The sequence below is a fragment of the Gorilla gorilla genome, chromosome 11, assembly GCF_029281585.2.
Source record: "Gorilla gorilla gorilla isolate KB3781 chromosome 11, NHGRI_mGorGor1-v2.1_pri, whole genome shotgun sequence".
Lineage (NCBI taxonomy): Eukaryota > Metazoa > Chordata > Mammalia > Primates > Hominidae > Gorilla > Gorilla gorilla.
The window spans coordinates 45,710,235-45,728,252 of record NC_073235.2 but is presented as its reverse complement, the minus strand read 5'-3'; the positions used below and the strand labels follow the sequence as shown (position 1 = coordinate 45,728,252).

Sequence of the window (18,018 nt, the reverse complement as noted above, 5' to 3'; positions counted from 1 at the left end):
TTTTTTTTTTTTTATCTCTCTCTGCACAGTCTAGGCTCACTGCAACCTCCACCCCCAGTGTTCAAGTGATTCTCCTGCCTCAGCCTAACAAGTAGCTGGGACTACAGGTGAGTGTCACCACACCTGGCTAATTTTGTATATTTTTAGTAAAGATGGGGTTTTACCATGTTGGCCAGGCTGGTCTTGAACTCCCAACCTAAAGTGAGCCCCCTCCTCAGCCTCCCAAAGTGCTGAGATTACAGGCATGAGCCACCACACCTGGCCACTATGGGTTTTGTTTGTTTGTTTTTGTTTCATTTTTTTTTTAAGAGAGATTAGGGAAGACCTATTTAAAAAGGTGATATTAGAGCAGAGATGTAAAGCAAAGGAACATATGAGATATCCAGATTTCTGGGCACCAAATAAATTATTTTGTAACAGATAGAGGCAAAAGCAGGTGGAATGGCCGGGTGGAGGAAGAGGTATCAGCTTCATTGGAGCAGAAGGAGACAGGAGAAGAAAGGAAGAGGTGGACTGGGGAGGTCGATGAGTCTTCTAGGGCCTAGTGAACCATTGGATGTTTCTTAGCATTTACCTGGGGTAGACTAAAAGCCAGGGAGGATTTTGAGTCAAGGAGTGATGTGAGATGGATCGAATGTTTGTTTCCCCTTAAAACTCATATGTTGAAATCCTAAACTCCAATGTAATGTTATTAGGAGGTAATTAGGTCATAAAGGTGGAGCTCTCATGAATACGATTAATGCCTTTTTAAAAGGGACCCCAGTTCTCTTGCCCTCTTTTTGCCGTGTGAGGATACAAGGAGAAGTCAGCTGTTTGCATTCCAGAAGAGGGCCCTCACCAGATCCTGACCAGAATGGAATGCTGATCTTGGACTTCCAGCCTCTAGACCTATGAGAAATAAATTTCTGTTGTTTAAAAGCCGCCTTGTTTGTGGTATCTGTTGTATTAACAGACTGACTAAGATAAGAAACAAAATCTAATTTACATTTTAACAGGATCACTCCCACTGTTGTGTTGAAAATAAACAGTAGAAAGCGAAAGTGGGTAAACAGGGAGACTATTTCAATAAACTGGGTGACAGATGATAGTAATGGTGGTGAGAAATGAACTGAATCTGGGTATATTTTGAAGACAGAGCAAACTGGGTTCTTTGGTGTTCGTTTATGTTACGACTGAAACAGGGGAAGATGACTTTTAGTGTTTTGACTGAAGCACCTGGAGGAATGAAATTAGCATCTTGTGAAATGGAGAAGACTTGTGAAATGGAGAACGGGTTTGGGCAAAAATCGGGATCAGTTTCAGATATGCTAAGTTTAGGATGTATATTAGAACTGTGTGTAAAAATGCCAGAATTTATAGTACTGAAGTTCAAAGCTGTGGTCCATGCTGGAAATAGGAATTTAGAACTGGCTAGTGTTACATGGTCTAAAGCTACAACACTGAATGAGATGCCCTAGGAAATTCCTACAGAGAGAAAAAATAAAAAATAAAAACTGAGCTCCAAAATGAAGAGGGACCAGTAACGGGGATTGAAAAGAGGTGGCTCTCCAGCTAATTGGAGAGCCATGAGAAAGTGGTTACTGGTGGTCATGTGAGGAAAATGTTTCTTTTTAATAAAAAATTTAGATTCAGGGGATATATGTGCTTATTTGTTACATGGATATACTGCATACTGGTGGTTGTTGGGCTTCTAGTGTACCCACTACCCAAATAGTGAGCATTGTACCCACTAGGCAATTGATTCAAGAAGACAGCTATCAATTGGGTTAAATGCTCAGATAGACCTACTGAAGAGAGAACTGAGAAGTTACTGATGGATTTAACAACATGGAGGCAATCGGTGACCTGGATAAGAGGTGAATGATTGAGATAAAAGCCTAAATAGAGTTAGTTCAAGAGACAAAGGGAGGGCAGAAATTGGAAACAGCAAAGGTAGACAATTATTTGGAGAAATTCTTATCCTAAAGTAAAGCAGAGTAAGGAGAAATAGCTGGAGTGGGGATGTGGGATCTGGAACATGAAAAGCAATAGAAAACAGGAACACTGAAGCAAAAAAAGAAATTATTGTTGGTGCTAAGGATGGGACATCCCAAAGAAAACAGGGATGAAATAGCTAGAGATAGACAGGAATGCAGTAATCATAGTGCAATATCCTGTAAGCCAATAAGACTGGAAGCATATTGACCAATATGAAATATAGCAGGAAAGACAAGTTGAATGAGTATAGAGGAAAAGCACATTGTATTTATCAAAAAAGAGGTCATTAAAAGAAAGAAGTATCAGAACATATCAGAAAGGTTGGTCTTACGTGTTTTTAAGATATATATAATACTTTATTCATTCACGTTATTTACAATATTTCAGGTAATCTTTTTGTCACTAGGATATAACAATACACAAAAACATGGAAAAAAGTGCCATTCTTACGGATGTTGAGTCGATTAATTTTTTTTTGAAGACAACAACAACAATAACAAAAAAACTATCAACATTTACAATAAGCCCTCTGTAGTCTCTGGTTCCTGTTATTCACACGCTTATGTTATCCTCTCCCCTTGTGTGAACTAGACTTAATGACTTACTTTTAACCAAAAGAATGTGGCAAAGCTGATGGCGTATTGCTTTTACAATTAGGTTACAAGAGATTTTGACTTCCATCTTGCTAGCAAACTCTCCCTCTTGCCTTCTCATCTTGGATGCTTTGAAAAAGCAAGCTGTTATTTTGGAGAAATCTATGTGGCAAGGAAATAAGGGCAGCCTTTGGCCAACATTCCTGGAAGAACTGAACCCAGCCAACAACCACATAAGTGAGCTTGAAAGCAGACCTTCCCCAGTCAAGCCTTCAAATGAGATCCCAATTCTGGCTGATGCTTTTGTTGCAACGTTTTGAGAGACTCCAAGCTAGATCCCTCTACTAAGTGATGCCTGATTCCTGACCCACAGAAAAATGAGATAATAAGTTAAGCTGTTCTAAGTTGCTGAGTTTTGTGGCAATTTATTTTGTATCAGTAGATGAAGAATATAATGACTTAAACACTCACCAGTTGTTCCAATGGAGGAATGACATCTTTCAAGATATGCTGTGAATGATTCCTTCTATGTCGGGATATCTGCAAATATATTGACATTGGATATTATTACATAATTTTTCTTGATAGAGTTTAGTAAGAATACACATAAAATAACCAATTCAGTGTTATTCAAGCATGTGAATTAAGTAGATATAAAGTGAGAAGTAAATGTTTTGGACATTGACTAATTTAAATAAAATATGTACTCAAAGATGGCTGGCTGCAAGCATATCTCAAACCCAATTCTCTTCTTACCATGTAACCTTGACACCCCTTTCTTCAAATGTTGAAGTCTGTGTTCTCTCATGTGAACCTGGGCAGACCTTATGCCTGCTTCAATAAAAAAGTACAGCAGAAGTTCCACTCTATGACCTCAAAGATTGGAACACAAAAATGTCATACATTCTCCTGTGTCCTCTGAGAACCTTCACTCTTGGAAAATATGTTGGAGGAAACCCAAATCACACCCACAGAGTAAGCACAAGGAAAGCCTTATAGGTTTCCGATTGATAGAAAGGCTGAGGTTCCAGCAGACGGCCAGCATCAACCACCAAGCTTGTGAGTATAAAGAAGTCCTCTATCCTTCCCAGGCTCTGGTAATCATCATTCTATTCCCTATCTCTATGAGATCAATTGTTTTACAGCTCCCCCAAATGAGTGAGAACACGTGAAATAAGAAATGATAAATGCTCGGGTTAGTTAATACCCCAATTACCCTGATTTGATTATTATACATTGTAGACGTGTGTTAAAACATCACACTACCCGTACATATATATGCCCATTATGTACCCCTATTAATTAAAAATGGAACATTAAATTTAAAAAGAGCCCTAGCCTGGGCAACATAGTGAGACTCCAACTCTACAAAAAAAATTTTTTTTTAATTAGCTAGGCATGGTGGCACACACCTATAGTCAGTCCCTAGCTACCCCAGAGGCTCAAGTGGGAGAATCACTTGAGCCAGGATTTTGAGGCTGCAGTAAGCTATGATCACACAACTGCACTCCAGCCTGGACAACAGAGTGAGACCCCACTCTAAAAAAAAATTAAAATTAAAAAAAAAGAACTCCCGATGATTGCCTTTTGGCCATTGAGTTTCCCCCAAACTTCAAATGTCCCAGAAGAGAACTCAAATATATCGTGGGGTAGAAACAAGTTATTCCTGTTGTGCTTCATCTAAATTTTTGGACAGACTCTAAGCATGATAAAAACATTGTTTCACACCTCTATGTTTCAAGGTGATTTGTAACTAGGACAAAATATTTCATATTGAAATTTTTTTTTGTTGATGATGTGAGCTCAGCTTTTTCAGGATCAACATTCTATTAAGTCTCATGTCTTCTATTAGTAACCAGATGTGTTTAAATACTCAAAAATCACACTTTTTTATGTGCTTTTAGAACAAATTAAAATAAATCTTAATGTTCTTTTTCCTGAAGAAGCATAATAGACAGATTCTACAATAAAACATAAAGAGAAAGAGAATTTATAATAAAATCTTACACTGTTTTATAATTTAATCAGAAACTCCCATTAATATTGTTTCATATTTACTTGGAGAGAAAGAAGGAGGGAAGAAGGGGCATGAGGAGGATGAGAGAGAGAGAGAAAGAGAGAGAAAGAGAGAGAAGTGTAAGAAATTAAAGAAATAAAGCAGACCTGAGTACTATGTCTAGGAAAGGACTTTATTGTTTTTGGTTCTGGTTACTGGCACATACAACTGACTGAAGGAATTAGATCAATGTCTGTGAAGATTTTGAGAGAATTGTTCTACTAAAAAAAAAAAAAATCAGAATCCTGGCCTAAAAAATTCCACGACTCTATACAACCTGGAACCCCACATTTGCTCTAGGAAAACTGGGTTATGAAGAAAGTAAAAATCCAAGGAGATAATTTTCCCCAATGTTCGCTTCACAGGTGGCCTATGGAAGATAATTGAGAAGGAACAGACTCCAGAAAGCAGGAGTCTGGCCCCTGGAGAACAGTGGCCATGGGGAATTTCAGAAAGGAGAGCCGGGGACTGTCTCGACTTTGAGGGAAGTTGTCTCACAGAGACTGGCCAGTAGGATTTAATTATTGTTTTGGTCCAGTGACTGTTGGCTGTTTACCTATTTTTCCTTTGACAAATGAGAAAGGTTTTTGTTTGTTTTTCCCAGGTACCAAGTTCTTGCTCCATTGTTGTCTGTTGGACGTGGTAGGGAAAATGGGACAGAGCTTATATCTCAAGCTCTAAATCACTTACCTGGGCTGTCTCCCCACCCCTCCCGTAAAACCTGGACTTTATGGAGAGAGCTGTTTATCACCAGAGATTCTGAAATTTGAGCTTGATGCTGTAACTGGATGGGACTTTAGGCTGTGTCCGTTGGGGAGGTGGACGGATGGTGTAAATGGCTATATGGTGAAGGGTATGGCCGTTCACCAAAATTGTATCCTCTTTTCTAGATGCTACATTTCTCAGCCTACCTTGCAGTTAGGAGTGGCCATGTGACTAGTTCAGATCAAGGGATGTGAGCAGAAACAATGCCAGCCACTCCCTGGCTAAGGCTATTAACCAGGGAGTGTTTCCCCTCCATGTCCTCTCTTTCCTCATACCCTGGCTGGGAAAACAATGAACAAGGCCCTACGGAGGGATGAAGTTGCAAGATGGAAGGAGTTTGGGCGCTGAATCACCATGTGGGGAAACCATACATAGGCCAGTAAAGCTCACTTTGTTTTCTTTAGTAAATTTTTATTGTGGAATAATTTTATACTTAAGAGAAAATTTGCAGAGGGAGTTCCTGAAGAAAACTTCCATCTAACTGTTATATAAGTGAGAAATAAGCTTCTATTTTTTGGAATCTTCATCTATTTTAGAGGATTTTACAGCTGCTGGCATTACCTTAAATATGTTACCCATAGTTGACACTCAATTAACGTCTAAATGAAAGGTCTTATGCATGAGGAAACTGAGGGCAGAATACTTAGTTAATGGGAGTGATCGTAGAAACCCAAAATTCACACTTATTAATTATCCACTGATACTTCAGCTTCTTCTCAGGAGTGGAAGAATATATGCATTTGGTATCTAAACCTCTTTAAAAACGGAAATTTATTTTATCTTGCTATACATTTAGAATGTACTACTCTTAATTACTACTCATTATACTAAGATTTATACTCTCCACTGAAAATTTCATACATACGTCTTATATTTAACTTTCAAGAGTGGAAGAGTTCCAAGATGGAAGGAGTTTTCCTGTTCTATTTCCTTAAAACCCAACTAGATTCCCATTCTTAGGACAAAAGTAATTCTCCTGGAAAGTAAAGAAACTCAAGTTTTAAGTGTTAGAGAAGTAGCAAGTAAATGTCTCCACAATATTGATGAGTGGGCACTTGGCCTTTAACTATGTCAGTTGCACCATTTCTTCTATGGCTAGCTCCATGCCCTCTTTCATCTGACCACTACTAAATTCTTATGGGCATACAGACACACTTGCCTCTTAATATTCCTTCCCACTCACCTATAGAAAGCTTTTATTTAAAGCAGTGTTTGGAAATGTGTGGTGTACATATTATTAGGAGCATGAGAGATTATTTTAGCTGATGAGTGTTTTCATTGTAATGATTTATAAAATCCTAAGGTTTCATAGAAAAATGTATCACACCAAAACCATTTACTAGTGGTATGAATATATTTTATTTTAAAATAAAGCTATTTAAGTTTAAATAATATAATTAAATAAGTAATTTATGGTATGAAATACGGAAAAAACTCACAAACATAGCAAGTGAATGACTGAAGTTTGGGAAACAAATCTAAATAAGAAGACTCAAAATAGAAACTGGGCACATACTTATTTCACCCTTAAAGGGGCCCGTTGAGTCCATGGTACAAATAAGAATGCAAATTGAGAAATTTATACAAAGATAATATTGTATGCTAACATATATTGAGTACTTATTATCTGCCAGGCCTGGTTCTCTATGTTTTTCATTTATTAGCATGTTTAATTCTCACCCAAACCTTAAAAGGTTAATAATATTAACCATTTTTATAAGTATCGAAGTGTAAACACAGTTTAAGTAACTTTGAAAATCCATAGCTAATGAAAGGCATAGGTAGTATTTTAACCTAGATCTAGGAATAAGCTCAACTATGACACTTTATTATTTCTCCAGCAATATAAGTGTGTGTGTGTGTGTGTGTGTGTGTGTGTAGGCAGTCACTACATTCTTGGGGAACTACAAAATTGAGAGCCTCCATGTGCATAAAAGGATATTTCTAAGGTAGAATTTAGAGTCAGACTTATGAATTTGTACACATTTATACAGGATGCTAGAAATCAGGTTCAAATTTGTTGTGAATCATCTTAATACTCCTTTAGGGGAAGTAATATTGCCGATCATTCCTAAATCAATAAACTAGCCAATCTATCATTTTCAACCAGGTTATGAAGATGTTGAAAAAAGAGAGCTTTCATCACCTGTCTTTTGCTTTAATGTTGTTCTCAGTAAAGCATTAGACAAAGAAATATGTGATCACTCCAAATCAGATTATGTTGACTGAGACTTATGACTTAGGAAATTCTGGATCCAAAATGGCTTAATTGTTTTGCATGGATATCAGGAAAAATTAGAATATTTCAGGTTGTCTTTACATAATATACTTAATTGAAATAATAATTATAAAGAAAACTTGGGTCAACCAAAATCTTATCAAGTAAGTTTGAAGGGAAAAAAGTCTCTCCTAAGCCATAGTATAAATAACAGAAAATGTTATAGTACTTATATAGATATCGATTAATAGCTTATTATTATTATTATCTGACAATTTTACAAATTATTATGGGACATGCTCTTGACAAATATTCCAGCTTAAAACATTAGATGTCCTTATGAACCATTTATTTATACCCAGAAAACATTTCACATTTAGTACATCCATATGTCAGTAATTTCTAATAGTAGGTGATCAAAATATACTTGTTTGTTTGTGTTATAAAATCTCTACTACCAGTATTGCAGAGAGAATTTCATTTTAAACAGTAGTTTAAATTCTTCCTCAACAATCTCGGAACTTTTAAAATGTATCTGATATCAAAACCCTACATTTCATTCTTCAAGTTGCTTAGATTAAGTTTCAGAATGCTGACAAAGGAGGGTTCCAACATTTGATCTTCAATCCTTTTTGCTTTTGCTAAAATTGTTCATTAATTATTGAATTTTGAAAACTTGAATAGAAGAATAATATTAGCAGTAGCTTGATACAACTTTATTTCAATAAATTATTTTCTCTCAAAAACAGAAGCATTTCTGTAAAGCTTCTGAGAAGCTTTAATGTATTATGTTTATGCATGTCTCTTTTATTTTGTTTCCAAATGTTTTTATATAGTATATAGGTCCCCCCTCTAAACAGAAGAGAACATGTATATATGTCTATTGCATAATTAAATGTTCACAGCCTCATTTATTTTGCTAGTTATTATATTTATAAATGATGGAATGTTGGTTTCAATATCATGCTAAAATTCCCATTTGAAAAATTTTGTGAATTCCTACTCTTAATTTACTTGCAATATTTTAGAAAAAGAAAAGGGGCCCTGACAATTCTGTTTCTCCGATCTGTTTATTAAGAGTTTCATTCAAGGTGGCATAATTATGTCTTAAATTATTTTTATTACAATATTCTGCATATTAAGCAACTGAGTTTTCCTGATAAATATTTGAACTGATGGTAACCCTTCTTCTGGGGAGAAAAAAAGAATCCAACCTTATCTTTTACTGCGTGTTGGCAATCTTGTTTTCAATGGCACTATTTCCTATTGAATTATCACGTCCTGCAAATAGGAATGATTTGTAACTACCATTGAAAAAACTTGAAATATAAAATTCTTCTGACTTGGATTATTTTGAACCTAGTATTACTGAAAATCTGTGTTTTTCCTTATTTATCACCACCCACCACTCTCTCCCTTTCTACTTCTGTTCTTCCCCTCCCCAGGTATTTAGCTTTCTAATTGTGCAAAGCAAAATGAGAAAAGATAGTATTCTGAATATATAATGCGTATTTTCCTTCAAATTCCTCTTTGTTCTTATTAGGATATGGATCATAATTAAGTTTTTCGGATATATTTTTCTCCAAAAAGAGGAATTAAAAAGTCAGTTTTTCAAAGTGTCTTCATTTTTTCTTCCATTCCTTTTTCATTTTTATCTATTTAAAGGATATGAAACTGATGGGTGGGATTAGTATGTGATATATTACATACTGCAAAAATAACAGAATTTGGGCATATTATTTTCCGTGTGTAGGAGGGTCTACTATGAAAGTTATACATAAACATGAAACATTCCTCATAGCTCTGATTTTAAATAGATTCCCATTTTTGATGAAAGTTTATATCTTGTGGCTTAGAATTGAAATAAAATCACTTGAAGAAAAGCATTAGTTTGTTCCAACATTTTCACAGACATGTACGTTTCTGAGGCGTACCTCCCATTAGCAACGTCCCTGGATACTTGGATGAAAAGCAGCAATAAATCTGTGGTTAAGTTTAGTTTTTATCTCTACAGTTTCTTAAAAGTTTTTTTGGTGTATCCCAATTCTTACATTCAAATCTTCATTTGTTTTGCCAAATTCTATTTCTTAAAGCTATTACAATCAGGAATTAAGGAAAGTTAGTGAAGCTTTTTTTTCTTTACAGTTAATCTTCTAATTTTAACTATTTGTGGACACATGTAAAATTTATCCATGTCCCACAATTATTCTAACACTACCTAAATGCATATTTTCATAATCCTAGTGGGAGCCCATGTCATAAACGAAAGAAAGACGCAATTTTTCTGTTTTGTTCCTTATTAATGTATGATAAGTAAATTGTTTCACAATTCCACTTTCCTCCATCTGCCCACAATATCATTCAATTGCCATAGTGGACATTCAGAAGCAAATATTCTCTCTTTTTTTTTTTGGGAGGGGGGCTCTTCCCTAAGCCTCTTTTGATTGTTTATTATTGTCAGTCAGAAATCTGACACTCTTATTTTCTTTTTTATCCCCAGCACAAAATGAAAGGAAATGATTCAAAAACCTTCTTGAGGACAAATAAAAGTTTATCAGCTTTTAAAAAAATGTGTGGATTTTTTTTTATAAACATCTGCATCACCTGCAGTGCCCACCAGCCTCTCGCTCCTGGCACAAGTCTACCTGACTTTAACTCAGCTTCAACCACATTTTCCTATATCCCAGATAGCCAAAGGGAAGCGTTTGCTAAAATGGTTCTAACTCCTTAATATTCTTTCTCTGCTTTATTTAGTCCCAAACACATGTGTTCCACAAAGAAAATCAAACTGCGTCGTGACCTTACTATTTAAATAAAAATTCGTTATAGATAATACACACATTTTCTTGCTTATTGCTGAATACCATTCCCTTTAGCTTTCCCCTATCTTTTTTGTATATTTTTGCTAGATCGTTTCTCTCTAACAGTTTTCTCAGACTGAGAGGGGTCATTCACATGGAACCTGGACATACCACAATTTTTAGCCTTCAAAACGGCTTTTAAGATAAGAACCACCAGAGCCAAGAAACTCAGAGATGCCTAAGTAATATAATTTTCTTGGTTTTTCTCTGTAGAATCACGTATTTTTTAGCCATGAATTTCTAAATTGATATAATGAGAAACTCAGGGCCAAAATAGACATATAAACATTTTATTCTACTCATAATGTTACTAATGGTATTAGATCTAAGACATTATATAATTCATCAAAGCCAAAGCTATAGTTCCTACCATTAGCAGATAAAATAACTTATTTATCTCTTTCACTCCCAATAATATAAGCACTTACTCTCTTGATATAAACAAAATGAAATAGTTTAGGGAGTAGATTAAGAAAACGTAGGTGGATAATCTTGAACCAAACTGATATTTTCTCCACAACTAAAGTCATATGTTATATTTAAAATAAAAAGATTTAAGACAACAGAAAACAATACCAAGAACTACCACACAAATACCTCATAAGAAAGCAACATAGAAAATAATTAAGGATCTAAATGTTAAAATTATCTACCTATTCCTAACCAAGTAAAACAAATCATTGTCAAATCACCATTTGGCTATGTTTGGCAGAAACAATTTCTATCTAATTTAATGACGTTTAACTTTCTGGAAATTCTTAACAAATTAGAATCAGGCTTTATTTTCAGTCTCAAATAAAAATGTTTCTTTCATTGCCCAGAAAGGCTTTCGTTGAAATAGGAAGTTTACTTCTTACTTCTTCAAGTGTATGTTCCATCACTGAAGAAGAAATTCTCTTTTGTGAAAGCTCTGATCTATGATAGATCTAATTTAATCCATGATATGCCAAGTTTGACAAAGATATCTACCCACAGTCAGCTGTCAGTAGTCTACTGACACCTTTCTTCATATATCACTATTTCTTAATGCAAAGGTGGAAAAGTGTTAACTCACTGAAAATGGTCTGCCTATGTTGAAAGGTCACTTTTAACAGCTTTGTGGGAAGCCAAGCTTTGAACAATTATAACATTCTTTCAAGAATTAACAGGTTCTCAGTAAAAGATTTAAAATAAGCATATTGAATGTCCTCAGTATCTTTAGTCAATAGCGAATAATTGTATCCTCCCAGTTTCCTTTCTTCACTTATTCTTTGAGATTTTCAGAGACCCTAAACTCACCTTCTGCTGCCGAAAAAGCAGATTTAGTTCTGAAGGTTAATCCAACTCAGCAGGATTGAAGGATGGCACTTTTCCTTGGTCGTAAGTATGTTGGCTCAGGCCAGACAGCTGTTAGGACATTCTCCTCTGGGAATCGTGCCCTCAACACCCACCGCTGATGCACATACATGGTCTACTGGCTGCCGACTTCCATGCCCATCTGCTCAAATGGCATGGTGCCCACTCACAAGTTGGCTGGATTCTTGCCCTTAGTGTGTAGGTGCCAGGCAATGATGGGTTTAGATGGGCAGCCTGCATAATACTACAAGTGACAATTTTTTTTTCTTTTTTTCTTTGTACAATATCTGTCCTCTGTGCTTCCCTGAAAGAGAAACTTGTGTTTCTCCACCTTCGATTATACCTGTGGACATATGTGGCCTTGTACAGGTATGTCCAAATGTATCCAACCTGCCACCAACAGTAAGATGAAAGGGAAGAATTCACAGAGCCCCACATGACAAGTGCTAACACTGAAATGGGTTGGATTGTGAAAATCCTGACCACCTGGAGTCTGTCAGAAGATATTTACCATGGGTGTAAGTACAGCAGACCTCTCATAGATAGCAGTGGCATCAGGAAGCAGCTTAAGTTACAGCACTTTTGTCTGTTGCAGTTCCAGCACAAATCATTTGCCTTGCATTAAAAAGGCACATACAACAGCAAGGGAAATAAATCAGGCAAAAAGAACAAACTTAATGGGAACACAATTTATATGTTCAATGACGGCAAGGGTACAAGCTAGGATATTCAGACCTCAGAAATAACCCTGACTGGAGGTCTTAATGGAAAGAAAAAGAAACAGAAATAGCATCTCTCTTTCTAATGTACAGCAAACCCGTGGAGAGGAATAGATTGGCATAGGAGGTTGTGACTTTAATGATCCAAAGCATATGAATGCTTGTTAGCAGACAGCAGACAGACATAAGTAAGAACAACAGTAATGGCTGCATCTGCAGCCTGGCCTATGGCACTAAAACCAATCAGGCAGCATTGGAGAGCTGTGCCGGAAGGTATGTTAAAGCTGCGCTTTCCTTGTGTGTTTATTTAGGGGTGATTGAATTCAGGGTGTTGTCAGTCTGCCTTGGAGAATGGTTATCCAATGTGTAGGCATGATCTTTCTCTCTGAATATGCTCTGTTGAGTCAGTTAGTTATGTGTGACTACTTGATCTGTCCTAGTCTTTATACAGTGCCAACATTCTCCAGTCCAAGTTCCAAAGGAACAGGGCCTAAAAACTTTTGGCTCCAGAATCAAATTAGGCTTCTCTGCTTCCCTAGCCAGAAGTGCATAAATACCCAATGGCCAAAACCAAAGAATTTGACATTGTGGAATGAATAGAGCTGTCATATACCACTAAAGTGTAGAAATATCTACTGTTTGAAGTCAAGACTAGTTCAACATCTTCAGTAATCAGAACAGACTTCTTTGGACACCTTTATGGGTTAGTCTGGCTTTTGATTGGAAACGTTTCTGGCAAGCTGTTGATTCCAGATATCAGAAATGTAAGAACATACGGTTTATAAGAGGAAGTCTGCCATTTTTTTCTGTCAAAAAAATTGTTCAAGGCAGCACATTTTTATAAAAGATGGGTCCTTCATTTACCTCCAGGTTAGCACCACTTACTTAGATGTATTCTAAAAGAGAACTAGTCAAAGAAGAGGTAAATCGGTATAGTTGAAAAAATATTATTTGAAGCTAAATTGGGAGTTAGCTCAGGAGTTTCTGGTGAAAATAGAAAAAAAGAATGACTAGATTGATCCAAAACTCATTAATCTGATTGCTGTGGTATGATTTTGCTATCAAAGTTCCCTGATAAATCATTTCTCTCACAACTTGTCACATCCCAAGATTATAACAGTAAGAATCACATACAACTAATTTCTTGAAAATGAAGAAAAGCAGATGTCCTATCAAGGGACTCTTGAGGGCAAGGGGCATGTTTTATTCATCTTTAAATCTGCAATACTTAGCATAGTGTATAACACTATATTGGAATTGGCCTTTCAACCTTTATATTGTACCTCTTTATACATGTGACCTATTATTTATTTGAATTCACCACAAACTTCAATAGCTTTACCCTAAGATACCTTGTTAGAAACATATACATCATTCTTTTTAAAATACGAACCAACTCAGTTGCAAGCCTTTTCCAGGTGGACTTCCATAATTTCTCTTAGGAGCTTTGACATCTACTCTTACTGAAAAAAGATTTAATTTTCAAAATGACCCCCCACAATGAGTCTTTAATTGAAATAACTGATCCTACTTTGGATACTAGTTCCTCGACCTGTGTAGCATATATAATACTTGGGGCTTATGTTCCTCTTCTAAAGAAAAAAACCTGACCTTTTGATTGGAAATGTTTCTTGGAGAAGAAATAATAATATAGATAGGTGAGCCGGGTGCGGTGGCTCACGCCTGTAATCCCAGCACTTTGGGAGGCCCAGGCGGGCGGATCATAAGGTCAAAAGATGGAGACCATCCTGGCCAACATGGTGAAACCCTGTCTCTGCTAAAAATACAAAAATCAGCTGGGCATGGTGACGCGCGCCTGTAGTCTCAGCTACTCAGGAGGCTGAGTAGCTTGAACCCGGGAGGCGGAGGTTGCAGTGAGCCGAGATTGCACCCCTGCACTCCCGGGGTGCAGTTGTGGGGATGAAGGTATTAATGACAAAGAAGTTAACAAATTTGCCTTTCGCTACAGAATATCCAAGAGGCTGATCACTTGGTAGTGCCTGGTACCACGAAGATACGGTCAAGACTGCCTGCAACAGCCATCATTCAGAAAGGCTAGACTCCCAGGCTTACTCACCCATTGCAAATAGTCAGATGACGGCTCCCAGACCTTCATGAGACAAGATTAAACAAGGAAGCTTCTAGAGTCTAGACTCAAGGTCACTTGGCATTGCAGAGGGAAGAGGTGAGTGTGAGACTGCAAACTAGGGGATTAAAATCTACCTCATTAGCAACAAGACTTTTAGTCCTCATCCTCAGTCAACCTCCCAGATATGTCAGAGGCAAAAATATATCCCTTCATCCAGAAAATTGGAGGAGTCTTCTCTAGCAGAAATGAATGGCTCCCAGGTCCTACAGACACTAAAATTTGGATATCCCAAATGAAAAGTCAGCTTCATAATGTGATTGATTTAGAGAAGACTGTCAGTCAAGAAGTCGGGTGCCCCTGCTCCAAACACAAGGAAATTTTAATCAGCATTTTAAATGCCTCTTTAAAAAATGTGAATAGGCAGATATGAGTTACTATAAATTAACTACTTACTAACTTACAACTAATAATTAAGGAAATATTTATTGTATGAATAATAACATTGAATAATATGTGCAATGTACTGTTTCAAGTGCTAAATAAAACAACCTCTGTTCTCATGAAGCTTACAATCTTTAGAAAAAATTGTGAAATGAAATAAGAATATCAAAATAAGCAAACAGAAAGAAACCCAAAGTAAGCAGAAATAATACAAGAAACAGATGGAAACAAGCGAACAAAAACGATTAGCACTATAATTAAAATAAGAAAATATATAGGATTCATAAAAACAGAAATAGTAAATGAGAGTGGCATTAGGAAAGTAAAAATATAAATATATTTTTTAAATCAAGTAAATTTCTGGAGGAAAAAATAGCTAACCCAAAAATATCAGGAAAAGTGAAGACACGAGTAGAAAGAAAAGATCAAGTCCGGGTGCGGTGGCTCACGCCTGTAATCCCAGCACTTTGGGAGGCTGAGGTGGGTGGATCACTTGAGGTCAGGAGTTCGATACCAGCCTGGCCAACATGGTGAAACCCCATCCTAACTAAAAATACAAAAATTAGCCAGGTGTGGTGGCCCATGCCTGTAATCCCAGCTATTTGGGAGGCTGAGGCATGAGAGTCGCTTGAACCTGAGAGGCGGAGGTTGCAATGAGGAATGAGACTCTGTCTCCAAAAAAAAAAAAAAAAAAAAAGAAAGAAAGAAAAGATCAGGGAATAAAGTAGGAAGTTCAACATCTACCTAACAGAAAAATCCAAAAGAACAATTTTTTTTAATAGCTGGAAAAAGAATTTAACATGAAGTACAAGAGAATGTCTCCAAATTTTACGATATGAGCCTCTGACTGAAAGAGCCTACCAAGTGCCCTGTACAATAAATGAACAAGAAGGACCATATAGTTACAGAACACTGGGGCTAAGAAAAGATTGTAAGATCTTCCAAAAATAGTGTATGTGGAAGAGAGAGGAAGGGGGAACAATCACTTACAACAAAAAGTTGGTAATCAGAATCGTACTGGACTCTTCTAAAACTGACTGGAGGCTAGAAGAATGCTTTCAAAATTTGAGGAGAAAATATTGTCCACCTGTAATTAAATAATCTGTTAAATTATCAATCAAATGATAGCATTAAGTAAAGACATTTCCTGATATGGAAGGACTAAATGTGTTTATTTCCACTATATTCTTGTTTGGAAGCAACTAGGGGAAGTGTTTAGGCAAAATGAAGGATTTGACCAAGGGAAAAAAAAATCATTAGAAATAAGGCACAGGGACCGGCACGGTGGCTCATGCCTGTAATCCCAGCACTTTGGGAGGCCGAGGCAAGTGGATCACAAGGTCAGGGGTTCGAGACCAGTCTGGCCAATATGATGAAACCCCATCTCTACTAAAGATACAAAAAAATAATTAGCCAGGCGTGGTGGCACACACCTGTAATCCCAGCTACTCGGGAGGCTGAGGCAAGAGAATAGCTTGAACCTGGAAGGCAGAGGTTGCAGTGAGCTGAGATCATACCATTGCACTCTAGCTTGGGAGACAAATAATAATAATGATAATAATAATAATAATAATAACGACAAAAAAATAAGGCACAGGAACACAGGAACATAGGAACATGGCAACAAGAAGTTCCATGTTCTGCACTGCGTGTTAGGCCAATAGAGCCTTTAGTTCAAGATGTGTTAAGCAAGCAGTTGGAGAACAATGGGAAGAAATTTTTTAAAAGGAGGCACTACATTATTTAATAATTCAGTGTTTGGCAAAAAGATAGGAATTTGGCAATTTCGTTGATATTTTTGGAAAAATAGCTATAGTTATGATAAAATATAAGTAAAATTAAAATTTAGGCAATCATTTACTCCATCCAAGAAAATTGAATACAAAGAAATTTATGTTTATATAATTATTGACATAGTTGGAAAAATTTAGAAGGTAACAATAATGTCAATTAGTAATTGAACTAAAAATTGTGAAAAACTATGATGAAACAATAGAGGGAAGGGAAGAAGCTGTGAGGTGTAAACGAGATATTAAACTATAGTAACGGAAAGTGCATAATGCCTAGAACAGATAAATCAGGGAAAACAGTATATGCGTAATATTTAAAAAGAAAAGAAGGTTAATACAAAAAAGAAACAACAAAAAAACAAAGCTGTTGAAGGCAATTGCCTCTAGGAAGGGGAACTGATGAATAGACAGGTAGAGAAGTCAGAGAAATGCTATGTTGAATCAAAAGTTTTCTAGACTAATGTCTTAACTTCATGTATAACTTTAATAAACATAAATATTGATTACAATGTAATGTATCATTTTAAAAATAAACTTTTTCTTCAAAAGGTTGAAAGAAAGAGAAAGGGACCAGGCTATTCTCCCACCTAATTGGATAAATGAGAGCTCTCACCCATCAATTTACATCATGAAAAGTCCCACTTCCCTATCAGATCCTTCAATATAAGTGGAATACAAAAAGAATTATAAGTATGATTCAGCAGAGAATAATTTTTGCAAAATTACAATGGTAGCAACTAGTAGATTCAAAGACTGCATGCACCTCTCATCTTTGTGGCTTAGGGCAATTCGTTTAACGTCTCTGTGTCTCAGTCTCCTCATCTACAAGATGGAGACAATAATAGCTCCTATTTCCTAGAGTTGTGGAGCGATCAAATGGGTTAATACTTCTGAAGTGACTTCAAGGGCAGTGTGAAATAAGTGCTTAATGATGTTAGCTACTATTATCGTCGAAAGAACCCCCGCATTCTTTATCCGAACAATACCTTTTTAAAGCAGAGGCCATACCCTTCTGCTCTTAAGGCTTCAGATTGAAGACTCACTCCCTAATGCACCTTCTAAGGGCTGTAAACATAGTCGGGGTTAAAGGAGAAGGCAAAGGAAAGTGGGGACTCTAGCCCTTCTCTAATTCCCTGTGGCCTTGGCTTCCTCTTGGTCTTTGAAGGCATTTTAC

The 18,018-nt window shown here is 36.5% G+C and overlaps 1 protein-coding gene and 1 long non-coding RNA gene across 6 annotated transcripts in view; one reads left to right on the top strand and one right to left on the bottom strand.

The window, feature by feature from the left end:
* Window positions 1–18,018, bottom strand: part of ARHGAP15 (Rho GTPase activating protein 15) — a 689,959-nt gene that overhangs the window by 555,630 nt on the left and 116,311 nt on the right. For 4 of the 5 annotated variants that reach the window (XM_055380099.2, XM_063694808.1, XM_063694810.1 and 1 more), the window contains exon 3: window positions 3,042–3,110. In XM_055380099.2, coding sequence (XP_055236074.1) covers window positions 3,042–3,110 — 69 coding nt within the window. Of the gene's footprint in view, window positions 1–3,041; window positions 3,111–3,326; window positions 3,404–18,018 lie in introns of those variants that run through there. The other variant, XM_055380101.2, reaches the window with a different exon arrangement.
* The window catches only part of LOC109026021 (uncharacterized), a 48,007-nt gene continuing 33,431 nt past the window's right edge, over window positions 3,443–18,018 (top strand). Inside the window, exons 1-2 of the long non-coding RNA XR_008677667.2 lie at window positions 3,443–3,629; window positions 14,494–14,709. This is a non-coding gene — a long non-coding RNA (uncharacterized lncRNA). The remainder of the gene's footprint in view (window positions 3,630–14,493; window positions 14,710–18,018) is intronic.